Source organism: Maniola jurtina, chromosome Z (assembly GCF_905333055.1).
Source record: "Maniola jurtina chromosome Z, ilManJurt1.1, whole genome shotgun sequence".
Lineage (NCBI taxonomy): Eukaryota > Metazoa > Arthropoda > Insecta > Lepidoptera > Nymphalidae > Maniola > Maniola jurtina.
In genome coordinates this window covers 6928078-6955782 of record NC_060058.1, presented here as the reverse complement: position 1 = coordinate 6955782, position 27705 = coordinate 6928078, and the positions used below count along the sequence as shown (strand labels likewise).

At 33.7% G+C, this 27705-nt stretch overlaps 1 protein-coding gene across 7 annotated transcripts; it reads right to left on the bottom strand.

The window, feature by feature from the left end:
- Nucleotides 1-8962: 8962 nt before the first annotated feature.
- LOC123880110 (USP6 N-terminal-like protein) lies at nt 8963-26495 on the bottom strand. 7 transcript variants are annotated; one of them, XM_045928029.1, is made up of 7 exons: nt 25942-26495; nt 22592-23420; nt 22276-22511; nt 22117-22194; nt 20961-21022; nt 14363-14567; nt 8963-11024 (listed from the first exon to the last, which is right to left on the bottom strand). In XM_045928029.1, exons 1-7 carry the CDS (start codon nt 26082-26084, stop codon nt 10646-10648), a joined length of 1932 nt encoding a protein of 643 aa, XP_045783985.1. In that variant the 5' UTR covers nt 26085-26495; the 3' UTR covers nt 8963-10645. The 7 variants fall into 7 exon arrangements, with proteins under 7 accessions (XP_045783985.1, XP_045783986.1, XP_045783987.1 ...); XM_045928030.1 differs by having other exon boundaries at nt 14372-14567; XM_045928031.1 differs by having other exon boundaries at nt 14363-14555; nt 25942-26494.
- Nucleotides 26496-27705: the final 1210 nt, after the last annotated feature.

Here is a 27705-nt window from a genome sequence, read left to right as displayed (position 1 = left end):
GTGTGAACAGTGACATTTAAAAGTACGGTGAGCGATATTTATATATTACATTATAGTTCCGTAGTTTGAAGGCAACTTTAAAGTATTAGGTGCGTGTACAAACAAATATTATTATTATTTTTTTACTTTGTAGTGGCTTTTAAAGTCGATTTTTAAATAAATGAACTTTTATTTTTTAACTTTATAGTAAAGTCACATTGCTATATTTTTTGTAATAATAAGAATAAGAAGTCAAAGTTATACCTATTATTATTAAAGCTGGTAAAGAAATTACTAAACCAAAGCGAATATTATAATGGGACCATCTTGAGAGCTTATTTTATCGACTAAAACAACAGCAGCTAATAATATAATTCTCAGAAATCTCTAATTGGTACGCAGGTAGAAAGAAATATACTCCGAAATGAGAACCTCCTCTTAATTTGGAATACGTTGAAAAGGAAGACAAGTATGTTACGAGTAGTATTTGGCTCACAGTTAAAACAAATAATAGTACAAAAATGCAATATAATCTACATAGTGACCAACAACCTCATAATAATATGACAAATCATAATTTTTTGTTTAAAATAAAATCAGGTATGATTGTTTTATGATTAATTATTGTAATTTCAATATTTTTATACCTTATGCAAGGTACAACAAAAAGTGTTACTGAACAAATACATTTTATTTTTGTACTTAATACGTACCCCAGTACGTGCGATATGATAAGAAAAGCTTCGATAGATGCCGAATTTACAATGACTATTATTATATCTAAAATAGTAAAACTACCGATTGATTAACACATGCCTACATACTTAGGGTTGTAATCATTAAGTTGCCTTCAAACTACGCAAATATAATATAACATATAAATATCGCTCACCCTACTTTTAAATGTCACTGTTCACACTTAGATGTAATATTATATTATTATGAGCGATATTTATATATTATATTATATTTCGTAGTTTGGAATCAACTTTACTGTTTAGCAGTGTGTAGGTATCTACTCGTAGATACTCAAAGATTGAACAACATTAACTACCACCATGAGTTGTGATATATTATCTAGTACATAAATAAAGGAATAGGTATAATCAAACATCGAGGCCTTGTATTTTTTACTTACACGTTGTAGTTTTGAAATCAGAAAACGGATTGTATTTATTGATAACATGTAATAGTAATTATTATTATAAGGTTCGTAAACTTTTATTCTCATTTTAAATTTTGATGATTCTCATCTTTAAAAATGGTATCAATGTCGTCATCATAACTAGTACCAGGGGGACTAGGAGGGAAGTTGTGATCATCATAATGCGATGACCGCATTTGCTATAGGTATCTGACTAAATTTATGGTTTCCATTATCACAGATATGGAATGGAATCCATACAACCATCTGTGCATTTGAATTTTGAGCCAATTAGTGAAGGCGTCAGGCAATAGGGATGATGATTACTAGTCAAATCAGTGACTTTAACAAACGTCAAAACGCTCGCTTAGCAAGGGAGCTTGTATGAAATTTACAAAATGTGACGTAAGCACTTTTTTTAGTTAAATCGAAAATTTAAAATGGTAAGCCAACTTTAAACTAGCATCGTATGTGGATTTTACGAATTTTGGAACTCCATTCAATAATTAATAAGAAATAATTTCTTTTTGACCTAGGCATAGGTTTAATTAAAAAAAAAATCAATTGCAGCAGTTGTAGGTCTAGTCAGACTTATTGTTGTTATATACATACTAGTTGAGATGGCAATCTGGGTATGAAAGGCGGGGAGTCCCCATCCCGGTTGCTGTCACGTACAACCTATAGGTAGGTATGTCAGATCTAAGTATTTGTGCTTCTCAGGTACGGTACAAATCAAATGAGTTATAAACAATCTCGCATGATCATGATCAACTCTTTCCATTGACGACTAAACGACTGATTGATTTTCGGCAATTGGGTGTTAAAAAATTATATACATATTAAAAGTTTACGAACTGTGTCTAAAAAGTTTTGTGCCTTCATATTGAAGTATTTTATTTAGCTTTTAGATATTATACAACTGGTATACTACGGATTAGGTGAACACGGTCGTATTATTTAATAAAAAAAAAAACAATATTTTAAGATCTATATAACTAATATTATTAAGTACATCTTTGTATAAAACTGAAAAAGTTCCTATGTTCTAAAATAATTATTTATAATATATTATTTTATGCGGAGTCCCTTGTTGCATTGACTTAATTGGATTAAATGTAAACCCAAAATGTATTGTCTCCAATAGTTTTACAATTACGAATACAGAACAGTTTCACAGAAAATGCTTTTTATTTAGAAATGCCTACTGTTGGCAAAAAAAGCCAAACACAAAAGGATTGTAGATCCCTCGCCCAGATGCAAATGACTATGGGTAGCAGTAATCAGAATCTTCACTCTGGATTTGTCTGGCACAGTAGTAAGCCCAACTGGAACCTCCCATTTTTTAACCCCCGACCCAAAAAGAGGGGTGTTATAAGTTTGACGTGTGTATCTGTCTGTGGCATCGTAGCTCCTAAACAAATGAACCGAATTTAATTTAGTTTTTTTTTTGTTTGAAAGGTGGCTTGGTCGAGTGTTCTTATCTATAATCCAAGAAAATCAGTTCAGCCGTTTGAAAGTTATCAGCTCTTTTCTAGTTACTGTAACCTTCACTTGTCGGGCGTTATAAATTTTTAATTTACACTTGTTAAGTGTGAGGTTCCAGGCTCGATTCCGGACAGGAGCAATCCCGAAACTTATAATTTCTAGATTGGGTATGAACTGGTGACTGGTCGTGGATAGTTATCACCCAACCGGCAATGTTGTCCAACCAAGTAGGTAACTTACGGCCGTATTAACAAACGTTACTATGAGGTCTCACAGTAAGCTCGAACGCAGTGTAGGTTCCACCAATCAGATCATTGTAAATTGACGTGATACAGTCATTTGATTGGTGGAACGGACACTGCGTTCGAGCGCACTATGAGATCTCATAGTAACGTTTGTGAATACGGGTGTTGGTGTTCCGGTCATACCGACGGTTCCAGTAGTCGGTACGATACCGTGTAAACCGATTAAGTTGGACTTTTTTTTCTAACTAAATGGGCTTGCGCTTGACTGCAATCACACTAAGCAGCCGATGATGCAGTCCGCCTGCCCAGAAGGTGCCGATTCACTATTCTTTTGAAGGTACCGAAGGAAGGTGAGTGGATTTCAGGAAATGAGAAAAAAGAAACAATAAGAATAATTCTTTATTTTTGCATTTATTGATACATTTTATATGTACAATACAATAAACATACATACTACATCAATTGCCGTCGTTTATACAGTTAACTGTGAAATATCGCTTCTATATTCAAAGTTGTCCATTTTAAGCCTCAATAATATAAAGTTATGGAAATAATTGATAATAAATTCTAGAAAAAATATTTTTTGTAAACTTATAAAATGATGTAAGTCAAAAGGTATTTTATTGTATTAACAAAATTGCGATTTGTGTAATGTCTCCACCTCCAGTTAATTGTAAGCTTCATCAGTTTATAAGATAGCGAGATTTTAAATAAACTAGACGAAGAATTGTGAACGGACCACAAACGAATCTTGGGGAACGCACAATAGAATCTACGATATAACGCATACATTTTCGAGAGTTTATAATAATAATAATCTAACAAAGTCTATTCGTCAAACCGTGACTATGATCAGTTTCAGTTCACAATCTCGCTCGATAATTATCCGGTGATATAATGTACAGGTAGTTTTATTTAACAAACGCAATTTACCTAAAAGTATATTTCAGACACAAGTTTATAAATCGACCCTTTACTACCTCAAACGTAAATTGGACGGAAATCTAACGTGAAGTGAATATATTTTAATGAAACCTCTCCCCCCTTTTTCAAAGATCGTCATGAGTATTATACCTGCTATATGTAATACTTAATTATATATACTATGCATATGTATTTAAAAATGATGTGCATAAATAAAATAACCGCACAACTGCCGGTCAGATCCTCACACAGAGGGATCCGTAGAGAGAAACATACAAAATAGTTATTGAGTTAATCATCACCGTCTCAAAAACCTTTATTACCATTTTGGTATGGCCATTATGGTACCAAAAAGATCTATGTATTTTACTTCCAAATAAAACCATTCTTAAATAAAATAATATTTTGTACTTGTTTCTTCTAATTATTAAAAAGATGCTAAAAACTAAAAATGGACCCATAATTAAATCGTTAAATTATGTTCATCTTTCATATTTAAATATAAAATAAAAAAATGAAAAGTGCGTTTACATTTAAAATCTTAAGTCTTTAGTTAAATGACAATATTGTATCGTTGTTTCAAATTATCTTAACCTATTAAATAAAAATATTACATTTTAAAAGTTATTAAAAATTATTTAATTAGGTATATAGAAACAAATAATATTAGTTTTATAACAACGCAAAACTAAATACAATATAAATAAGAATTTAAGAATAAAAAGGGACATGTACATGAAAAACGTAGTACAATAATATAAGTTATAACCAATGAATCAAATAAAAATGGCACCGAATTTTTTTTAATACTACAAAGAAATTTACCTACTTTTAAAAAAAATCTGAAGGAAGGAAAAAGGTAATCGTTTACTATATTTTCCATAGTGATAATAACTACAAGTATAAAGGTGTAGATAGACAGATTTGAAATGCAAGCCAACTTCGAATAGCAATTTTGCAGTGGGTTCCGTCTGTCGGAATTTCTTTTTAAAGTCCTCAAATGAAAAATAACCGGCCAAGAGCAAGTTATAATCGCTCACCGAGGACTCTAGCATGGATGAAACTAAACACTGAATATAAATAATTATTATTTGGTTAAATTAATCTACCGTCTCAAAAACCAATCCCTTTTATTCGAGACCGCCATTATAATAAGTAAAGGTTTATTGCTGATCTTTAAAAACCTGTACTACCTAGTTAGAGATTAATTTAAACTTTACAAATAAATGTAAAACTGGAGAATTTTATAATAAACTCTAATTAGTTATTTTATATTTTTCGCTTTACAAATAAATGTAAAACTAAGGGACTTAAAAGTAATTAAAAATCAATTTTAGAATGTTCAAATAAAACCAATATTATGTATGACAATATAATAGAATAATTTAAAAAATAGGTACTCCACTTGCTGACTGGCAAATGTCCAAACATTATTCAAAAAATTATTATTTTACAATTGAACATTAAAAATGAACTTTGAAGCAGCCCGAATAGGGTATGCGGATACCATGTAAGAACTTACATAAAATGTCATAATATGTACATTTTTTTACTAAGAAAGATATTTACTATTACGACGGACGCACTATACTTACTCTACGAATAACGAAACGGCATGTCAACGCTGCGCGTCGCATGTATGCGAACAATGCTTTGGCCAATATTGCTATTTTTAAGAATATTGTAGGAAAGTCGATTTAAACTGCGCAAACGTGTTAAGAATCAAATTCCGGGTAAGCAGATTTTTTTATGTTAATGTAAAATTAGTGGTCGTATACGTAGATTACTATCCGCCTCTTTTATACGACTATGGTTTAGGTATAAGTAAACATATTGAGTAAATGATCTAGTAACCACATATTAAAACTACGAGTCCCTCCAATTCATTCAAAGAGTAATAATAATATTTTTAGTACAAAGATTGTATCCCGAGGAATACATAGGCTACTTTTTACTCGTGAATATCAAACAGTTCCTACGAGATTTTTAAAAACTTAAGTCTATGCTGACGAAGTCGCGGGCATCGACTATTCTATACGGTATAGAGATAACTTGAATACCGTAGACGGATCGGTTACTTTTCATCCCAGAAAATCAGTTCCCACGGGAAATAAAAAACCGGAACCGTCCGAAGTCCCAGGTACCATCTAGTAAAATTTTTAAAGTCAAAATTTGTTTGTAATGATTAAATTCTAAATCATAAGTAACAAAATACATTATATGCGAATCCACTGTTTAAGCCAATAAAAACCCCGGGCGACCTGCTAGCATCGTGCCACGCGCGATCTACTTGTCGTTCCACTCGTGTCAACTCAACAACTGTAACGTGCGATAATTGTAATCTCTGTACTCGTCAATAAACGTCATCTTTGTACCTCGGAGTTTTAGTATCTTCACAAGTTCGTTCCTACACTACACCTGTAAAATGTACGTAAATCTATATTCATCATAATTATTTCAGATTCGTAAACTTCCGATATAAGGGGTGGCACGGTATTTTTTCCGACATTTTGCATGTTAAATCGAAACTATTGTCCACTAAAATAAATAAAAATCTGTTTTGGAATGTACAGCTCTTTCATGTAATAATACCCCACTCGTATGTTATCTTATTTCGAAATTTCAAACTTTTTACTTCAAACTTTTTAAATTAACAACTATTTAGTTCAAAATCACAGAAAGACACAATGTTCACAATTGTATAAACATTTGGGGTTTCTATTCTTCGAAATTCAGTGAAATTCATTGTTTACGTTTGTCGTTAGGTACATGCTACTAAAACCCGACTATCTTCGACAATGAAGTGATCAATAAAGTAAATGTCTATTCATTAACATAGTTTCGTTACCTAACTAGTGTATTTATATTCGCATTTTATTACAATGACGTATGAATAATATAGTATTCTATTTTATTCTTACAATAGAAAACATTTATATAACAAACATAGTAAAAATATTTGAATTAAACCAAAATAATAAGTGCGCTTGCAGGTATAGTGACACTATGTAAGCGAGCAGACTTTACGTATTATTACGTAGATCAGCGTCACGTTGTAGCAAGTTATTTATTGATATAAGCACAGACATAAGAGTTGGAGGAATTCAGGCCTTAACATTTGACTTTCAGGACTCGGGATTCAGGAGTGTCGGAATACATCAATAAATTATTTATAGTTTGATAAGTGGAAAAATGTAAACGCACCCATTTCTAAACTTCTTAATGGATATTATTGCATTTCTCACTGTTGGTTTTCGAATAAACACAATTAAAATAGTAGTTTATGAAACAGTTGCATAATGAAGATTTTTAAAACACTAGTGTGAGTTTCACACGAGTGTTTTAATACCTAATTATGTAGTTTCATACACTACTTTATCTTAACTCATATCTTAAAATACAACACAAAATCCTGGTACTTATACGTAACTTAACATTTTGTCATTACGCATAAGATTTTCTGGGTGAATATTGCAGGAAAAAAGATTGAACTGAAGTTCTTATAATTTATTATCAATCTACGAAATAATTTTTTTACGAACAAGAATATTTAATTAATTAATTATTATTATTGCCCCGCTATACCACCGCTGCGGCTAATTAGCGATAGAAAATATCTAAATATGTCTTATGTAAACGCTTTACAGCGACGGGCGGGTTTGCCGCCATGGCTCCAAATAGCTAGAATTCAATAGTATCACACGAGTTATAATGAAAAGAAATTCTCTCCAAATAGCAAGAATTCAATGGTATCACACAAGTGATAATGAAAAGAAATTCTCTCCAAACAGCTAGAGTTCAACAGTATCATACGATTGATACTGAAAAGAAATTCTCTCCAAATAGCTAGAATTCAATAGTATCACACAAGTGATACTGAAAAGAAATTCTCTCCAAATAGCTAGAATTCAATAGTAACACACGAGTGACGGGAAAAACTTGGAGGAGGCTCGCACAACACCGAGAGGAATGGCGTGCACGTGAGGAGGCCTATGTCCAACAATGGATTAACAAAGGCTAAGAAAGAAGAAGAAGAAGACACGAGTGATACTGAAAAGAAATTCTCTCCAAATAGTTAGAATTCAATAGTATCACACGAGTGATACTGAAGAGAAATTCTCTCCAAATAGTTAGAATTCAATAGTATCACACGAGTGATACTGAAGAGAAATTCTCTCCAAATAGCAAAAATTCAATAGTATCACACAAGTGATACTGAAAAGAAATTCTCTCCAAATAGCTATAATTCAATAGTATCACACGAGTGATACTGAAAAGAAATTCTCTCCAAATAGTTAGAATTCAATAGTATCACACGAGTGATACTGAAGAGAAATTCTCTCCAAATAGTTAGAACTCAATAGTATCACACGAGTGATACTGAAGAGAAATTCTCTCCAAATAGTTAGAATTCAATAGTATCACACGAGTGATACTGAAGAGAAATTCTCTTCAGTATCACCGCTAGACATTTCCTCCTTTACTGCTAGACATTTTCACTTTTTCAAAGTTTTGAGTAACAATAAATTAAAAAGTTGAATAATTTAGCGTATGGCGCCAAAATTTAGTTGTTAACTGCGCATGTGCGTGCAGTGTCAGGTGATATCTACTGTCTATGGTCGATTATGGTAACGCTACACACCGCCCGCGCTGACCATGCCCCAAATAAAAACCAAGGAACCCAGAGTTCGAAGTGTTTTGATGAGAAAAAATATTTTAAAGCGAAAAAAGAATTTTAAAGCGAAGAAAGAATAAAAGAGAAAAAATATTTGCAATATTTTCCTAACAAAACAGTGTTAAATTTTTTTTTCTTCTTTTATAGATGTTTGAGGATAAAGTAGGTCAATACGTGACACATTTTGATTTCATAATCAGGATTTTAAGATATGAGCATAGATAAAAGTTTGTGACGGCACTTTGATAGTAATTTATTATTTAGTCATACAATTATTAATTTATCAATTTACAATATTATAATATACATATAATAATATTGTATATAATGCTAAATGAAGTGTTTCTAGTTTACGCAAATGTTAATCTTATATTTTGATTTTGATCTTAATCTAAAACTAGTATTCAGCTCAATCCTATGATTATAATATTAGAACCACGAATATAAGTTACGTCGGCACAATTCTTCTGCATAGCAAGAGGAAACCGCATGGCTCATAAAAGTTATTGCTAAGACCAATAAAAAGAGTTTATTGCATTAAAAGGCTGAATACTGAAAGGTATCTAATTTTTGAATTTTTTGCCAAACAATAATTTGTTATAATTTTTTTGACGGAAACGTTTAAGTGCGGAAACCAGCCCAGAGAGAAGAAAGAAAGAAAAGAAGTGTATAATTTAGCTCATCCAATTTAACGTTTTCTTTTTGACTTGGAAATGAAAAAGGGTTCGCAAACCTGGGGCCTTACTACCGCCCCTTAGAGTAATAATGTTTTAATATTGTTTTTACATTTTCATACAAAGATTATATGAAAATGTCGAAACAATATTGAAACATTATACTTTAAGCGATGGTAGTAGGGCCCCTGTTGTCGCTCGCGATGACGTTCGCGTTTGGTCTAACGCCGCCAATGGTCGCGGGTACATCGACGCAACCTATATACGTGGTAATACTGAACATTTAGAAATCTGAACCACGGAAAAAGCGATCTATAACATTGTACTGTACTTTCACTTACTATTTTATTAAGTGGAACAAATTTTAAATTTTCATCTACACTAAAATGTGAACTTGTACAATCTTAAACTTGAATCTTGTGTGCGTTTTAGTGGCCATTTCGATAATGGCTTATACATAAAAGGCGATTACACACTATATACGATCCGAGTCCGTGAAAACACGTTCTGAAGTAGTGATAGAACTATTGGTATGGTAGCTTACGCACTAGCTCCGACTTTCGTCATCCGATTTCTCTCCGTTATCCGTTTTAGCCTCGGATTAGTCTCGGATTCAAATCGGACGTATGACGTACATATGTCAAAGATGTTAACTAAATAGCTTGGATTTGTCCGTTTTTTTATATCCGTATTTTCACGGACGCGTATCGGATGTAACCGCTCTAATTTACAATTGCAATGATTCGAATTGTTTTGGATACACAACTCTTGTCAAATGCACACATTTGTAATAGGAATAAGAATAGAACAAAATACAGTCATGAAAAAATAACTACCCTTATGGTTCTTATAAAAACTAAAATACGAAAAGACAATACAAATATTCGTTATTTTGTCATACGCTAAAATTTATATGTTTTTATGTCGGTAAAACGATTATTACAATCCTATTAATTGACTTTGCATTCAAAGTAATATTTACTAAAATGAGATTTCTGTTAACGATTTGAGATTCCGAACTCACAATTAAAAAGCATTAAAATGAGCAAGATTAATAAATATCATTCGTCATACGCCTTTACACAATACTTTTGATAGAATGAACTACTGCGAACTTTTAGCGAAAATGTTTTAGAGATCTTACTGTACAAACAAATATTAACGATATTAACTAGACACACGATATGGTTACATAATTACTTTTAATCTATCAACAATTACCAACTTTATTACTTCAAGAATTATCGTAACCTAAACAAGCAATAATGGAATGAGCGCCATTGTACCTAAAATATGGCATCACTGCAACCAGAGAACATTAAACAATATTAATTATTATTATATACTTACTTTTATAAAAAATAAATTTTGACTTTTGTCCTAGCAAACAACATTCGGGATTTATGTATGTAAAAATCATTTTTCTTGTAATTTTAATATGAATCTCAAGAGTAAACGAACGTTTACGAAATAATATTACCTTTTTAAGGCTAACTATAAAATAATACCAGATCAAAATTTACTTTATATCGTAGATTCCCGAGTGAGATTCAATATAGCGCTGAGTTATAATGCGGCCGGAGTCGACAACGGGAGTCAGAAGCTCGTCAGACGAGACCTGTATCCTGATCCTGTTATCGGAGGACAGGTTGGTAGCGCCATTGCCCGTGTAGAATCCCAGTGACAGAGGCTTGTGGTGTTCCTCCGCATAGGACTTGTAGTTGGATGGACTAACCGGTTGCAAGTGCGAGGGACTAGCGGCCAGAGGGTTATACGTGACGTGGATGCGCACCACGTCCTCTGACTGAGGCGAGACGGAGGGAGGGTGCGGCGTGCCTCGCGGAGTGGAATGTGCGGTCGACGGCGCCCTTTGTATACTCAAACCACAAATCCCCGACCTGAAATCACCAGAATAGTAGCTTAGGGTATGCACATAATAAATCTACAATAATTTCAAGAGCTTGAATCACAGCTAGCGAGCTTAATCATAATACATAATATAATATATACAGAAGATATATAAGCTGAACTAGATTTCAATGCAATAGGTATCTAATTATGCTTTGTATTCTTGACTATGCCGCTATGATAGCTGATCACTGAGTCACTTTTTCGCATTTTAATATAACTACATACTTTAGTGACATATACTACCTATTCTAAGTTGTAAATAAAATACACGTAAAATGGCACACAAGCAAAGTGTTCACTAGTAAATAAAGAGCTGCGAGCAAAGCATAAAATATGGCAATGATCTTTAAGATGTATTCGTCCATTTTTCGCCAACGACTTCAGGGATTCAAAGTAATGTCATACAAATATTTTTCTTGTAACTAACTTTTTACGAGACATTGAATTGATAAATTATTTACTTTACATTAATTTACTATCCCCACGGCTGTCAAGTAAATCAAATTTTTTTTTACCTAATATCATAAAAGAAAATTAAATCGCAACAATTGTAAAGTCTAGTTATTTGCTGTAAATTATTTATCGAGAAAAACAGACATCTTTAGCAAACGCGAAAAAATATTACATTCCCAATCATTGTTACCGATAATTTTTGTTTTGTAATGAGCTGACATTATAAATCCAAATCTGTGAGAAAAATCCATACTGTTATAAATGCGAAAGTGTGTCTGTCTGTCTGTCTGTCTGCCACGTTTCCAAGGGCCCATCCGTTTAACCGATTTTGACGAAATATGGTACAGAGTTAGCTTACATCCCGAAGACGGGCATAAGCTTTTGGCCCGGAAAATCAAAGAGTTTCCACAGGAATTTTAATAACCCTAAATCCAAATCGTACATTATAAACTATATAAAATGAACCTATATAAATACATTATTTCATTTTAAATATTTTAAAAGTTTTGTCGCCTTTTTTTATGTTTTGTCGTACAATTGAAACTAGGTAATCGGTAGCGAGATATGAACGCGTACTCGAGACGCTGCGGCATAACTGGGCATAACTAGCTTGAGTAATGTTTGTAGATTGCTTAGGGTAGTGAGTGAGTGACCCACCTTACCCTTACCACGGCTTCTGCTAAAGATTCAGTCTTATTTAACTCGTTGGAGCCCCAGTGGCTAAGTATATGCCTTAGTTTGAGACCGCCAACTCTGCCACCGGGTCGATTTGCTGCGGTCCCTTTGACCCCACCTTGAGTGCCGTATGTCCATTACGAATAAGTATTATATTACACAAAATATTTATACAAAGCTGTAAGTACTTATATAATAAAGAAAGCTATTTTACTAGTCAATCTATCTATCTAGGTATTTGGTGTTTTTTTTTATAATTTTCGTATATTTTGTTAGGGACGTATACCAGTATATTATTGGGATTGTGATGGGGACAATCCATTTGGTATAGACCTTATATTTTTACTTAGTTCTAATATAAAATTACTACTTAATACAAACATTCAAATTCTCGACTTTTTACGTATAATGGGTCCTATGTTCAAGGGCTAAACTAACATTATGGTTCTTTCACTTTACATATTACATGTATATGAAAATACGCGCGTTTTTTTTTTCAATCGACTAAACGTCGTAGGAAAATACTTATACGTCAAAAAGGAGCAATGATTACGCTGTAATAATTGAAATATATCGCACCTTCAATAAAAAGAAGTAGCAAAAATTAATATATAAGGACAATATGTGCCATAGCAAATAACTAAAAGTCAAAAATGAAAATCACTATTATATATATACTTACATATATATTGTATATATTTTTACATAGTTATAAGTTTCATATTAAAATGATGTGAGAAGCTTGATAAGCTTCGAGTACATAGTCTTAAAAATATATATAAATTATTAACTTAGGGGGCCTCTTATATTGTTATGACTTTCAGTTTGGCCCTTATACATAGGAACCATCGGTAGGTGTGCGCAGGCATTTATTTTCTCAATGTAAGTCTTGAATTTACAATTCCTGAACTACAATTGGTGAATAAAATGTTATAAGTTTTGAATAAAATTAACGCAAGCGCACACAACGGGGACCGATAGAGATGCAGACTGCAAACGGGTATGAGGTTGTATTCATTTTAATTTCAGGAAAAGAGGTTAATTTAGTGATAAAGTCATCTTACCTAGAACAAATTCCAACAAAAGATCTGTTAATGTTTTTTTCTGTCGATGTCGATATTACTCTTGGAAAAGTCTTAAGGCTAGATAAAACAGATTTTTAATTATTTTTATGTATAAATAGTTTTTTAATTTATCTTGCAAAATGTTGGAAAAAATACCCGAGTACGGAACCCTCAGTGCGCGAGTCTGACTCGCACTTAGCCGGTTTTTTGTAAATGAATAAGCCTATTAAAGCCAAAAAACCATTCAGACCTTAATTTGTTGTAATTTGTTCGGTTCGGTTGCGGACCCGTCCCAGACGATGCACATACACGGCAAACGCACGTAGGGGTTGTGTTATTCTTATAACTGTAAGGCCCGAGTTCTCGCTGTGATGGGGTGTCGTGTGGGACAGGGTGTGCAGCGTTTGTCCCAGTCAAATGTTCACAAGCAGAAGCAAGTGTACTGAGTGGCAGGTGTCAGACGCAGCGGCATCGCATCTTTTTTGATAACAACTTAAACTCGGCTTTATTTATTTTAACATTATGACAGCGGCCTAGCAAGCACAAATAGATCTAAACGCAGCGCGTCCTCGGTCTTTTGTTTTCATCATACCGATTTCAACGGTATGTCAAGTATGTCAAAAGCTCAGTTTAGGTAGTTATCACCGTGAGTTTCCACTAGTCGCTTAACAATGTTAATCAACAAAATTGATTATTATTTTAACACTGTCAAACAAGACGAACATCCATACTAATATTATAAATGCGAAAGTGTATTTGTACAAGGCTCCTTTTATCTCAGAAAATCAGGTACATCAATCTTAAGGGATTCTTAAAATTTATTCTTTATTTATTTGCATTCATGTCTTACATCATGATAAAAAAAATTATAATATCACAACATGAAGCCCCGTCAGGGCGCTGCAAATGCTGCAAATTTAAATTCAGGCTAGCGAAATCGTGGGCAACATCTAGTACACAAATAAGATAAGTAGGGCTCAACTGTGTCATATAACATATGAACAGACTATGTTTCATAACTTTTGTTTATTGCTGAGGCTAGTGGAAACGTAGGGACAAAAAGACTCGATTCCGATTCACACCGTTAGTTCGCGCTGGCTGTGTCTATGAGTGCATCTACGTAAATATCTCACCCATCTGACCCTGTGCCGTCGTCGCTGATGTTGCTGTGGGTGTCCAGCGAGTTGTCCGGCGCGTGGGAGCGGCCGCTGGAGAACACGCTCAGGTCGGCGGTACTTGTGACGCTCGTGTCGGCCAGCGAGCGCCTCGAACCCAGCGCCGAAACAGAGTCCTCACATCGGACTCCACTGGCCACACCGCTGTGATCTGAACATAACACTATTTTACCAATTTTATACCGTCAAAATTAGATACATGAATCAAGCACAAAAACCGACTATTATCTCACGCACGCACCACTGTTATAAAGTTGCCCTGAACAATTTATAAGGCTGTCTTTCTACCAGGAATGTACAAGGACGTTTATCCACGGATATCTCCCTAATAGGATCCCATATTTTGCTTAGCGGAGTTAATATTTTTTTTTTTGTTGAGACACGCTTCCGATTGACGATAATGAAGTCTATAGTTTGGAGCGCTAAATGTCTTTTCACTCTTGGCTAGTATAAGAATAATAAGAATAGGTTAAGTTATACTTGGCAGGAAACACGCCGGAAGGGCATTCCACAACTTAACGGTATCGGTATCAGAAAATTTAAGCAAAAATGTGTCGAGCAAAAATGTGTCGTATGAGTAGATTGAAATTTGTATGTCGACTACACAAGGGTGCCAAATGTTTAGGGCTTCTAGCTGGTCTATGGTAGAACGATAAAGAAGGAACAAAGGAAGGAACAATTTAAGCAATAAAAAATGGAGCCATCCTGTTGGTGAGCTAAATACGTTAAGCATCCTCCCATAATTTTAGTGGAAAGACAGCCTTAAAAAATTATACTTAACGTCTTACAAAAAAACTACAAACGGGAATTATAGTCGTTTATGTTTACCTACAAGACCGTTTACTAATTTTGCGTATTTACGGATTTTTTTAATATTCGTGCTAATTAAGTTTCATAACAAAAGTAAGTACAAACTCTAAATTAAATTACCAATGAGGAGTAGGAACATATGTCTGTTTGTAAGTACATTCATAGGGCTACCTATTTCCCAAACTACTCATTACATTTTGATGAATGAATTGTTGACATTTCGCATTCCGCTATGATGTCATTATCATAACAAATCTAATGCGGCGGATATGAAACCAAAAACAAATATCTGTTATTTATAAAAGTCTACCGTGATGTAATTGTTTATATAGATGCGAATTAAAAGCTGATGACATAAATAAAATGAACTTGGCCAAAGTTTATTGCGATGGGGGCGGTGGTCCCAAGCAAGTGTGAAATTCATATACATATATTGCACGCAGCGATTCGTTTGCATAATATAGTGGGCTTTCAAATTATTGGCCGCTTATTGCTTATTCAAACATCGGGGAAGCGCATTGTGGTAGTGAGGCACTAAAAAGTCATAAACCAAAATAAAAAGACATATTTTCATCATTGTCTTTACGTATTGTACCTACCTGCGCCCTTCTAGCGGCCAAAAGATTGAATTGGCTTGTACATATTTGAGACGTCATTCCCTTTTTCAGTACTGAAAAATGCGCTACTCGTGGCGCGTGCTTTGATGTGCAATCAGTATTATTCACCCAATTTGCGTGATTCAAATCCTAACAATGACATCTAGGGTGTGAGCATTGAAACAAAATACATGCAAAAAAAACGGTAAACTTACCTTGATGTTATATTGCGCACACACACTCAAGCAAACATCGTGCCAAAAGCACCACATGCAAATGTATAAAACAAAAAATCTCTGCTCTTAACCATCAATGAAACTATATTGCTTTTGTTATTTACATTTTTATTATGGAATATCATAAATCAATGTTATCTTCGATTCTTTTTTCGTTTCTTATCTATTTTAATGAGATATGTTTGGTTTTCAACATCGCTATCGGCCGCATAAATTGGGAAAGGGATAGGAACGTCTTTGTGGATATTCATTGAGGCTTGGGATGTGTGAAGCGGAACGGCGCAGATCGCATTTTCATCTGAAGGAAAACAAATTAGAATGTGAAAATGTCATAGTTGACCGACTTATAAAAAAGGAGGAAGTTCTCAATTCATCAAATATTTTTTTTTTTATAAAATATTTAAAATAAGCATTTTTCATATTTTGAATCTATAAACTTATTTTTTATTTGTTATGTACATGAATATAATGATATTTCATCTAACACGGTATAATCTAATTTTATAGGAAAGCAAACAGATATACTGCAGTGCTGTATATACGTATGACACATACTCTATGTGAAACTAAATAAAGTAGGGGTACTTCTAAGACATACCATAATTTAGATATTTGTAATGTACTAATTTGGATGTCTTCATACCACAACGGGCGGCAAAACTAAAAATAGAAAATATATTTAATGTGCCCCCTTTGGTTACATTAACTATGGTAATGTTAGCGATGTAATTGTTACTAATAAAATACATGATCAATTAAAAATCAATTTATTCTGATTTATTGTCTTCATTTACTAAATTTACCTGTATTATAATTGTTGTAATTCGTAGATTATAACTTACAAGTTACAAGTAATGACACAATATGAATAATATCATTGTAAAAAAGCAACAATGTAATAATATGTGATGTTAGAGGGTGGGTTTATGCAACGTACAGAAAGCCGAGCCGAGTATCAGGTTTCGAGCAGAGATTTGCGTTGAAAAAACGATGCCTGTAATATACCAGTGATCAGTAACACCAGGTTGATATACAATTTGCATGAGAAGAATGAGTTTTTACCAAATATCGCTTCAATAATAATTACATGACGTATAAAGCGAGTAAACGAAATAGATAAGTATATGAATAGATAAATGACAATAATAGTTTCATATATGAAGCACGTATTTTTTTTAAAACCAGATCCATCCTTAAATGGTTAAAAAATGTAAAACATTAGGAAAATCGCCGGTTAGTGAGAATTTTAGTTGAAATAAGTCACCATCAATGTTAAGCTGAAAACGATAAGGCATTTTATCTGCACATTGTTAATAATAACATAAACCCACCTCCGTACCACTTTAATAACATGCTAGTGCACAAATCACATAAAACTAATCGCGAACACAAAATTATTCAGTCAATTCTGTGCGGAATGTGGGATAGGTACCTATTTATAAAAGCTGACATCCACTGAGCTGTATCAAATCACACTTCGCCTCCCATATTTACATTTGCGAGCAATTTGCAAATAGATTCAGTTTAATAGTAATATTATGTGGAAGCAAATCAATTGCGATTCGATTCGGCGTCCTAATGGATGTCAGGCCTAAAGATCCAAGCAATATTCAGTGTCAATGTTGTCAAATAAATACAATTTACCATCAACTTCAGACGTTAGTAATCACGGGCCACTTTGATATAAATTCAGCTAAGTAAGCTACGTACGTTTAGCGTATAAAGATTAGATAATAAGCTCATAAACAAAGAAAACGGGTCGAACACAAAAATCTAAGTTTCTCCAAAACTATGAATTTGACGTTATTTTTAGTAAAAATAATAAATACTGGCTTAATATATTAATATGCGAATTGTGTTGAAATTTTATCTATAGGACTACTAAACGGATTTTAATACATAGTTTTGACAAAATTAAGATTTTTGTGACCAACCCCTTTCTTTGATTTCGAGTGTAGTTTTACTTCGTTTTGGGGCCAAGTACAGGTTCAAATCAATACGTGCTATACGAACTTGCTTTTAGTTTTGGTACACACAAAAAAACTGACGTGATGTCCTTTTAAAAGATTTTCTCTGATAAAGAATTAATATTTTACGCGAGTATAAAGTCAACTCATGTTTTCAAGGAATTCATAGATATTGTGATTTGTGATTTACAGAATCACAACAAATATGAAATAGATATAAAAACCACTACTAGATTATCAAAAATTTACTTATAAGCAAAGATTCTAATCATAACATTGTGAATGGCATACAGTAAACAATGCTAAACTAAAAAAATCCCTGCACAAGATAGGTCTAGTACTCTATCCAAACATCTACACAGATCAAGTCAAACCAAACTTAACACTACTGTAAATATCTAACATTCACACAGTTTAAATATTTTTTAAAGTGGAGTTTATCTGATTTATTTATATAAATTTTAAACGGCACGAATATTGTTTCAAATTTGTCCAGATAAGTGCACTAGATTTTTAGGTATGTGTAGCGTGGGTTTAGCGAGACTGAGTGGGCAAAACAAAAGTTCTTGGCAAATATAATTTATTTATAATATGTTTAATGTTATCGAACCGAACATTTGCATTTGACTAATACAAATGTTTCAAAGTCATACAAGGCAATACTTTGGCTAGGCACACTTTTAAATTTGATAATACCTACTTAACTAATTTATCACCATTTTCAACTTTTAAGGGAAGAAACGAATATTTCGATCAGACACAAACACAAAATTAAAATTATTGAATTTTATTCAATATTAACAATTTTCTTCTTTATAAAGGCAGACTTATGGTATTATAATTATTTTACATTAACACATAAAAAAGGGCAAAGTGAAAGAAAAGCTGGAAAAAGAAGACCAAATAACAAATATGATTTTCAGCCGGATTTAATAGTTTTATACATATATTAATCATGCTGAGTGAAGATTAAGTAGAAAATTAACGTGAGATATACAGCGATATAAAGAAAATAATAATCAACATTGATGAGAAAGCCACAGCGTCAAGAGCGCAGCTTTGTAATAAAATATTTATAGACAAAGGCAGATCATAATTATTTAAATTATCAAATAACTTAAAAATTGGGCAAGTATTAATTATACATTAAATCAAATAAATATAAATTAAATTTTTTGTCAGTGATATCGATAAAACTGCATTTATTTAAGATTAAATAGTTTATTAAAACCTAAAACCCATTTTTCAAATATTTGTGTGGTCCTGTTTAAGGGATTGATCTATAATAAGAAACATATTTTACCAGTATTAATATTTTATAAAGAATAAACAAAACATACGCCATACATATTCAAATTTTAATTTAATCATTGTAATTTTTCCAACGTTTAATTTTTATGAGTATTATAATATGTAAGTTTTTTTAGATTTAAGTTCATATCAAAAAATTATGTAGAATCTTGAAAACGAAAGGGATTATCGAATTAATTTGTACTTGTAGGTAAATTACATTAACGATAACAGAAATGGAAATTCACGAAAATAGCCATTTTAGCGCTGATTTTATGTAAATTGTATTTAAAATATGTTACTTTAGAAAGATTTTAAAATACATAATATTTAACAACATCCCACTCAAGAGAAATTTTTTTTCTTCACTATCTTCTCATAAATGGCAAGTATGTTGAAAAAAAAATCCCAAAACTTTATTTAATTGTTATAAGTTTCAGCTTTTGTTTTAATAGTTTTTGGTTAAAATAGCTGAAACAGTCCGACGCATGTGCCGAAATAATTCTATTATTTTGTAAAAGTAGGTAATTTAGGCTTCTATCTTGATTTTGTACGATTATATATAATATGATTGGTCTGTGGTGTAATAAGGTTTTACTAATTTACAAGAAACGAATAAGAATAATATAATTGGTATTTTGATATATGGTTACTAATTACACAAGGCATGCATCTAATTCTATACTAATCAATCCAGTAATATCAATTTTTTCATTCTAATAATTTTAAATCATTTTTTACTTGAATTGTAGGTAAAACCGCTATCATAAAACTATAAATTTTAGCCTAGTCATATTATATTTTCATTAGACAGAATTCCGAAAGTTTTGATAGTTTGAAATACTGTTGTACTTGGTATATCCATTTGCAAACCCTCCCAAAGTCTGCTAATGAACATGCCGAAGTCCTGATAGATAGAGCGCGAGAGAGTAGCGAAGAGCGAGAGCAACAGAAGTAAATGAAGATTTTTTTTTGGTTTCTTTGCTTATATCTGGCAATCAAGTTTTTCGAAATCAATGCTTTCAAAAATGAATTAAATTAGTGACATCAACGCCAACAGCTGTTCAACGGCATTTACATTGTAGGTAAATAATAACTTCAATTTAATTAATGCTGTGGTCAGGTCAGTGAAAGAAATGCCACGGAATATTAATTAAAACAAAAAATGCTTAAAATACTATTTGGGATTAGACAATACGCTTAAGTCCTAAGAATTAAAAGGAAAAAAACCTTTTATGTAATGAATTTAAATCTTTATTTTTGTTCCAAGTAAATTTCCAGTATGCCCAATAGATTACGAGATATTAGCAAAGAAACAAAAAACAGTTCAGCTAATTATGCATTCCCTATCTGCCGCTCATCCCCTATACATCAGAGCTTTTGGTAGGCTCTGTATTTACAAGAGATCCTTCAAAACAATATAGCAGTGTCAAAACTTTTGCAATTATGTCCCAATATAGCCGAAAATCTGCTTAGTTTGACTGGGACTATTTGGAGAACTGAAATACTATATAAGACCAAACTATTTTTGCGCGGGAACTGAAAAATGGCAATAAAAGGTTACGTTATAGACAAGTTCATAAATGCGTGAATTGATCAGAGTCGAGACTATCTTTGGATGTGGTTCGAGATGTAGAGGGCGAGGCCTCCAAATTACCTGAAACGGTATCGCTCTGTGAGACTCGCAACTCCTGCATGTCAAGTGCCGCCTTTTCACGCCTGGAACAATTACACCGTACGTTTAAATGTCTCATTTTACTAACCCTGACCCAAAAAGAGGGGTGTTATAAGTTTGACGTGTGTATTTGTCTGTGGCTTCGTAGCTCCTAAACTAATGAACCGATTTTAATTTAGTTTTTTTTGTTTGAAAGGTGGCTTGATCGAGTGTTCTTAGCTGTAATCCAAGAAAATCGGTTCAGCCTTTTGAATGTTATCAGCTCTTTTCTAGTTACTACCTTTACTTTAGTTAGTAGTTACCTTCACTTGTCGGGGGTGTTACAAATTTTTAATTTACACTTGTCTAGCTTAATATGAGATACAGTAGTAATCAAAGGCGATAAATGTGAATAGTGAATAAGTCTCTTCCAGGCAAGCACACTCCAACTTAGACCTGATTAATTGTTCATTGCTTTTTATAAAGCATGAATATCGTCAAGCGCAAACCTATATATATCACAATAAATATTAAAGTATTTTAAAATTAAATGGGACGCATCGAAAAAGACGATTCGCGTATTCAACAATATCACTGTAATTCAGACGGAAACGTTTAAGTGCGGAAACCAGCCCAAAGAGAAGAAAGAAACATGAACCCAGTAGTTATAAATTATAAATCCATAATAATATTATAAATGCGAAAGTGTGTCTGTCTGTCTGTCTGCTACCCTTTCATGGCCCAACAGTATAACCGATTCTGACGAAATTTGGTACAGGGTTAGCTTATATCCCGGGACGGACATAGGCTACTTTTTATCCTGGAAAATCAAACAGTTCCCACAGGATCTATAAAAATCTAAATCCACGCTGACGAAGTCGCGGGCATTTTCTAGTATTTTATATTTCTTTCTATTGGTTCTTATTCGGCTGTACAGAAAATTAAAAAATTGAAAGCATCATTGACCCCATAAAATTTGACCACATTTTTTTGGTTCTAAATTATAAATTTATGTTCTATCAATTTAGTTTAGAATAATGATGTGTACAATCGAATAAGCACTATTATTATCACAAAATTGTTATAAAGTTTCTCTAGCGGAGTATCGACTGCAATATTAATTACATATTTTATTAGTCACATTGTAGAAAAATCATACCTTGTACTATCGGTGTCCTTCAGAGTTAGTTTTGATATATATGTTAATTTGTTACTAGGAACAAAAATCTCCTCTTCTCTACAAAGAAATTGAAACTAATTTGGTAATGCTTAAGATTTTGAAAAACGCACATAATGTTATGGCTGGTAGAGAACGTACCGTAAGATCACTGTGGCTCTAGCTTGTTTTTCAGTTTCGGAAAAATTTTCAGCTCTTTGACCAATTTTTGATTTCTTGTCTGGTTCTACAAATACACCCAGAGGTCGTTGCGGTAACTCGGTCGATGGTGGCGGTCCCGGGTAATCAAGCTTTGCTCGTTTCAGCTCTTCCATAGACCGTTCCAAGTGATAAATGACAATGTCATCTTCATAACCAAAATCCTTGTGCAGTTTAACCTAAAAAATTAAAAAAAACTTTGGTAAGGATCCATTTATTCGAGAATCTGCTATAAATTCTGCTAAATGTCGTTATTTACCTGAATATAATTAACGATTAGATCCATATCATTCAACTTCATAATGGCTTTCTTGTGTAGTTTAAGAATCGTGTAGGCCATAGCAGTTATCACCCTCTCTCCATCCAGCAGGTATATATCCCACACTCTTAAGCATAAACTGAAGGGCACTCGTTCAACAAAACACACGAAAAACCATTTAAGCGAGTAGAGGATAGCATCAAGGCCATACTTATCAAAGTGAAGTTTTAGTTTTGGCATGAACTTTGTCAATATCTTATCATGATGTTCCAAAAATCGTGTCAACTTAGGAAATCCTTCAACATATAGTCCATGCATGGCATATTTCTTATCTGATAAAAGTATCACAAGAGCCCAAAATGCATCTTCTTCATCCATATACATAAGTAAGACACCAGCTAATCCTGACATGCCCTGACAATACCCTACTTCAGAGTTGTACATGCTGTAAGCACACAGAACATTAAACAATGAGCACTGTTTCTCAGAATATCTCTCCCTATAGAACTGATGTTCACGAAATTGCCTGTTCACATCAGAATCAATCTGTCGAACATCTGTAGACCACTGCTTGGCTAACTTTAGCATCTCGTGGTATTTTCCTGGGGTCTCAGATTTCGCTCCATTGACATTTAAAAGCTTACACCATATCTTTATCCGTAGAGAGTTTGGAATGCCTTTGTATATTCTTCTATGTATTTTTTCCTTTGTGGTGGGGGAATCCCAAGAACCAAGCATCTTAACCCACTTCTTCTCCCTCTCAACTTCCACATTAATTTTTTGTGGTGCAGTCTTATGCGGGAGTCGCTCATCGTGAATGAAGCCATATCTGAAATGTAATAATCAGTTGTTTTATTGCAAAGTGCAAATAAAGCAATTGTGAACTTCCAATACAAAATGTGTTCCCAATTGAAAAGATATTCAAAAGATATAAAAATATTAGGTAACTGTAAGTAAGCACCTATTTACATGGGTAATTATTATGCATTGACCCAGTCTTCGTTATAGCAAAAAAGTCGAATTTTGAAGTAGTATTTTTATCTTTACCGTCATAAGAGCAAACAAAATGGTCATAACATAACATTTCAAGTATGAAATGGTGTTCATACTTGAAACATGTAATCTAAAATCAAAGCATTTTATCACTGTAAACTTTTTGTTGTCATTTGTTGAATTTAATGACAAATAAATAGAAATAAATGATTGAATAAATATGTATGTAACCTATTTATTCATACCTATATAAAAATATAGGTATGAATTAATTGATGAATTGGTGATAATATTAAATTAATTACATTTTAAAACTAAAGCTATGAGGGTTCTTAAATAAAGTCAAGTGTTTTATTTATCATATTGATACCCTCCTTTGAGCTTGCAGTTGGGTAAAAATAGAGCTCTACTGAGAGTTATTAACCAAGATTAAAAAACGATTTTAAGGGTTGCATTGTTTTATACTTAATTGAACAAAAATAAACTTTTTTAGTAGATTGTATTCGTAGAAACCTGATAGAATAAATTATATTTTTGACTTTCAAACGTGATGACCTAAGGACAATGATGTGAATCTACCATTAGTTTCTATACAATGCCAAGTTTGTGGTTAGAATTAGTTTATTCAATTTCTCTTCTGCTATTTAATTACTGTAAATTGTGTACATTTTTGTTGTTTATAGTTTGAGTTTCATATTTCGATGAGTTTGCATAGCAAGAATGCTATTGATGTCATACAATGCAACATTGTAACCTATTAAGTCCTCTAGCTCTTTGATGATACCTACTTCAAATTACTATTCATTTATGGTGTGCCATGCTACTAAGAATTTTTTAACAGTCCAAAACAAAAATGTTGAATATTGTTGGATTTTGGACAAATACATATACACGACGCCTTGCTCTATCAAACTCATATCACACTTCACACTAATATTATAAAGGCGAAAGTTTGTGTGTATGTATGTACGTATGTATGTATGTATGTGCGTTACTCCTTTGCGCTTTACCTTATGTTAAAGGGATTTGGCTTAAAATTTGGAATGAAGATACATAATATCCTGGATTAGGCTACATAGGCTACTTTTTATCCCGGAGAATCAAAGAGTTCCACCGGTATTTCAAAAAAATTAAACCCACGCGGACGAAGTCACGGGCATCAGCTAGTACACTATAATAAATGCCGCGCCATGTTGCTTAAGTGCACTTTGCTTCATACAAACTCTATAAAATATATCCACCACACCGTGTCGCACAGGTAACTCAAGTACGTTCAGAGTTGGAACCCTTACATAAAATAAATAATCAAAAACAAAAAAATTTTAGCACAGCAAAGTTGGTAGTTTTTTTTAAACATTCAATATACTATCCATATTATAAATGGGAAAGTGTGTTTGATTTGTTTTCTCTTTTATCATGCAGCAACAGAGCAATAGATTTTTGTATATGGTATAGTTAAAGAACTGGAGAGTGACATTTATGTCATTTCTGATTTACCAGGTTGTATGAAAAATCGCAATGACCTTAAAGGACTTTATATAGCAAGTGCTCAGGATTGCATCCATGACGCTTATTTTAGGTAAAATGGAATGCACATGCCCTTTTGCTTCCATAGAAACCCATACTTCTTGTCTTCATAGCCTTCTGTCTGTATGGTGAGCATTTGCTATGTCAAGTCCTTAATAAAACAAATAAATGAATTCACACTAAAATGATCACATTTTGCCAATTTCAATCGCATTGCAAGAGTCCCGGATTTTTTTTCTCACTCAATTTTACATTTGATACTAAGTATCAGAAATAATAACAAGTACATCTATATATTGCCTTAAAACTAAAATATGGAGCTATTCAAGGGGCAGATAAACTAATTTTCCATAAGCTGACAAGGCATTTTTCACAAAGAAGAAGACACTGTATCACATTAACTGTTGCCAATCTATTGTGATCACCTTCATTTTACAGGCCATGCCAAGGTATTAGTGGCTCCTCAGATGTTCAAGGATCACTTCTCAGTAATCACTTAGCCTACCTGACCACTTGACCTGCCTACTCTTTTACTTACTATTACTTATTTAACATTAAAAAAATAAAAATTGTATATACTCAGCTTAAAAATGTAAATAATAAAGCAGAAAAAAAAACAACATAACAAGTGGAAGTGCCTCTTTTACCTGGTCAAACTAAATAACGATAAAATGCTTTGTCTTAGATAAAATATAAATTATTAAGTACTTATCATCTAGAGAACCTACATACAAAATCTGGATCAGCAGTTTGTGCTGATATTCATGTCAGTCAGTTTCTCTTTTTATTTAATAAACAGATAGGTTAAAGAGTAAATAAATAGGGATTACCGATCAGTTTTATGGTAATCTTCGAACTCGGGATCCTCCCAAGGATCGATCTGGCCAGCGAGGTTCTCACGCCCCCTCTCGTATCTCTGGAAGATCCGCTCCCGCTCCTCGGAAGCCCGCGCCAACAGAGCTTCCTCATTCATAACACAGCCTGCTCGTGCCACATATCGATTGAACACCTACACGACCTACTATCCTAATCGACCTACTAAGCCTCCACTAGTCCTCAACCTCAACTAACCACTAAGAAAGCCACAAAAACCAAGGGCTACATCGCAAATTACCGTTTTACCATCGTATCGTAGTAATAATACTTATCACGACTATATTTATTAATTGATCAAATTATTTAGAATACACAATTCACAAATCTCAAACGCTATTTCAAACAATTTTATTACATTCGTAAATTAAGTGAATGCTGTTCATACTCTTTGACAGGAATTTTCACAGAACCACAGATCACTATGATATTTTTTTTTTAATCATTTCTGTACCACAGCACAGCCATTATTATAAACAAAAGTGGATCAGGCGCTCAGTCCTAATACCTAAGGGTTACTGTCAACTGTGAGCGAATACCTCCGCGCTATCCCACTTTGACTAAACAAATTAAAATGAGAGGTCGGAAATCAGTGGTGTCCGATCTCTCGCTCTTGATCGGAAGTCGAAGTGGGATAGCAATAAGTAGCTGAATTTGCGTCAAAATACAAAGGCATATTGAATAGATTCATGTAGGTCCATGCATGGTTCAGATACAGAGAGTCTGACAAGGCTCTCCTGGCGCGTGGCCAAAATTGCAATAACGCCGGCATCTTATGAAGCGTCAAACTGGCCCCTTGTATGTGGTGTTGCTAAGAAAAAATCGAAATTTCACTGTTTTATTTTTAAATATTACAGACATTCCATTTATTGTTATTATTATAATGAACATGACTTCGTGATTTATTCTGATTAATACAGTTATATTTAACAGTAGGTAAGTATAGTATTTGAGCATCTAGCTAATCTAGGAAGCTAGCCATCCAGCCATAAGGCAGCCAGCCAGCTGAGGGAGGGTATGTGGGACTCGCCGGCCGAGAGGTGACCGGAATACCCAATAACCCCAGCGGCGCTACTACGCGTTGCCTGGCGACTGGGTCACGGGAACGCCGAAGCAAACAACTGCGACCTAGCCAGTGACGTCTGCCGAGGCAGACACTCCACTGCAGACATACTCGCGAGCTCCGTCCACCGCAGCTCCAGGCCGCACCAACGAAGTCCCCCGACCCTAGGACCCAACGGGCGACATCTGCAGACTGAACGCCCGGAGCTCCCACCAGGGTGACAGGCGGCGATCCCGCGCACTTCACCAGCATCCCGTCCTACGCTTCGTCCACTGTGCCCTCTGCTAATCAGAGGGACACGCGGAGAAACCTCCCCCCTCCCCCTGCCAGGTCATTAGCCATAGCCAACAATATCTCCGAGGAGAAATTACTAGACATGTTACTGGGGCGCATCGGCCCGAACATTGCTCTTCCCCTCGGACGTATCCAAAAGAGACCAGTAGCATCCAGGCACAGTGGGAGGTTACCTGGCTGACACCCCGGGTTGCAAGTCCCTGGTCTATCAATGGTTTTTATGAATATTTTTCGATGTACAAACAGGAACAGCTTTCTTAATTTCTTTTTCAGTTATGATACAACTTACTTGGTTTTCAACATTGACATTTTCAAGATATTCTCTAAACTTGAGAAGATTTTATTTGCTGGCAGCCTTTGTGCT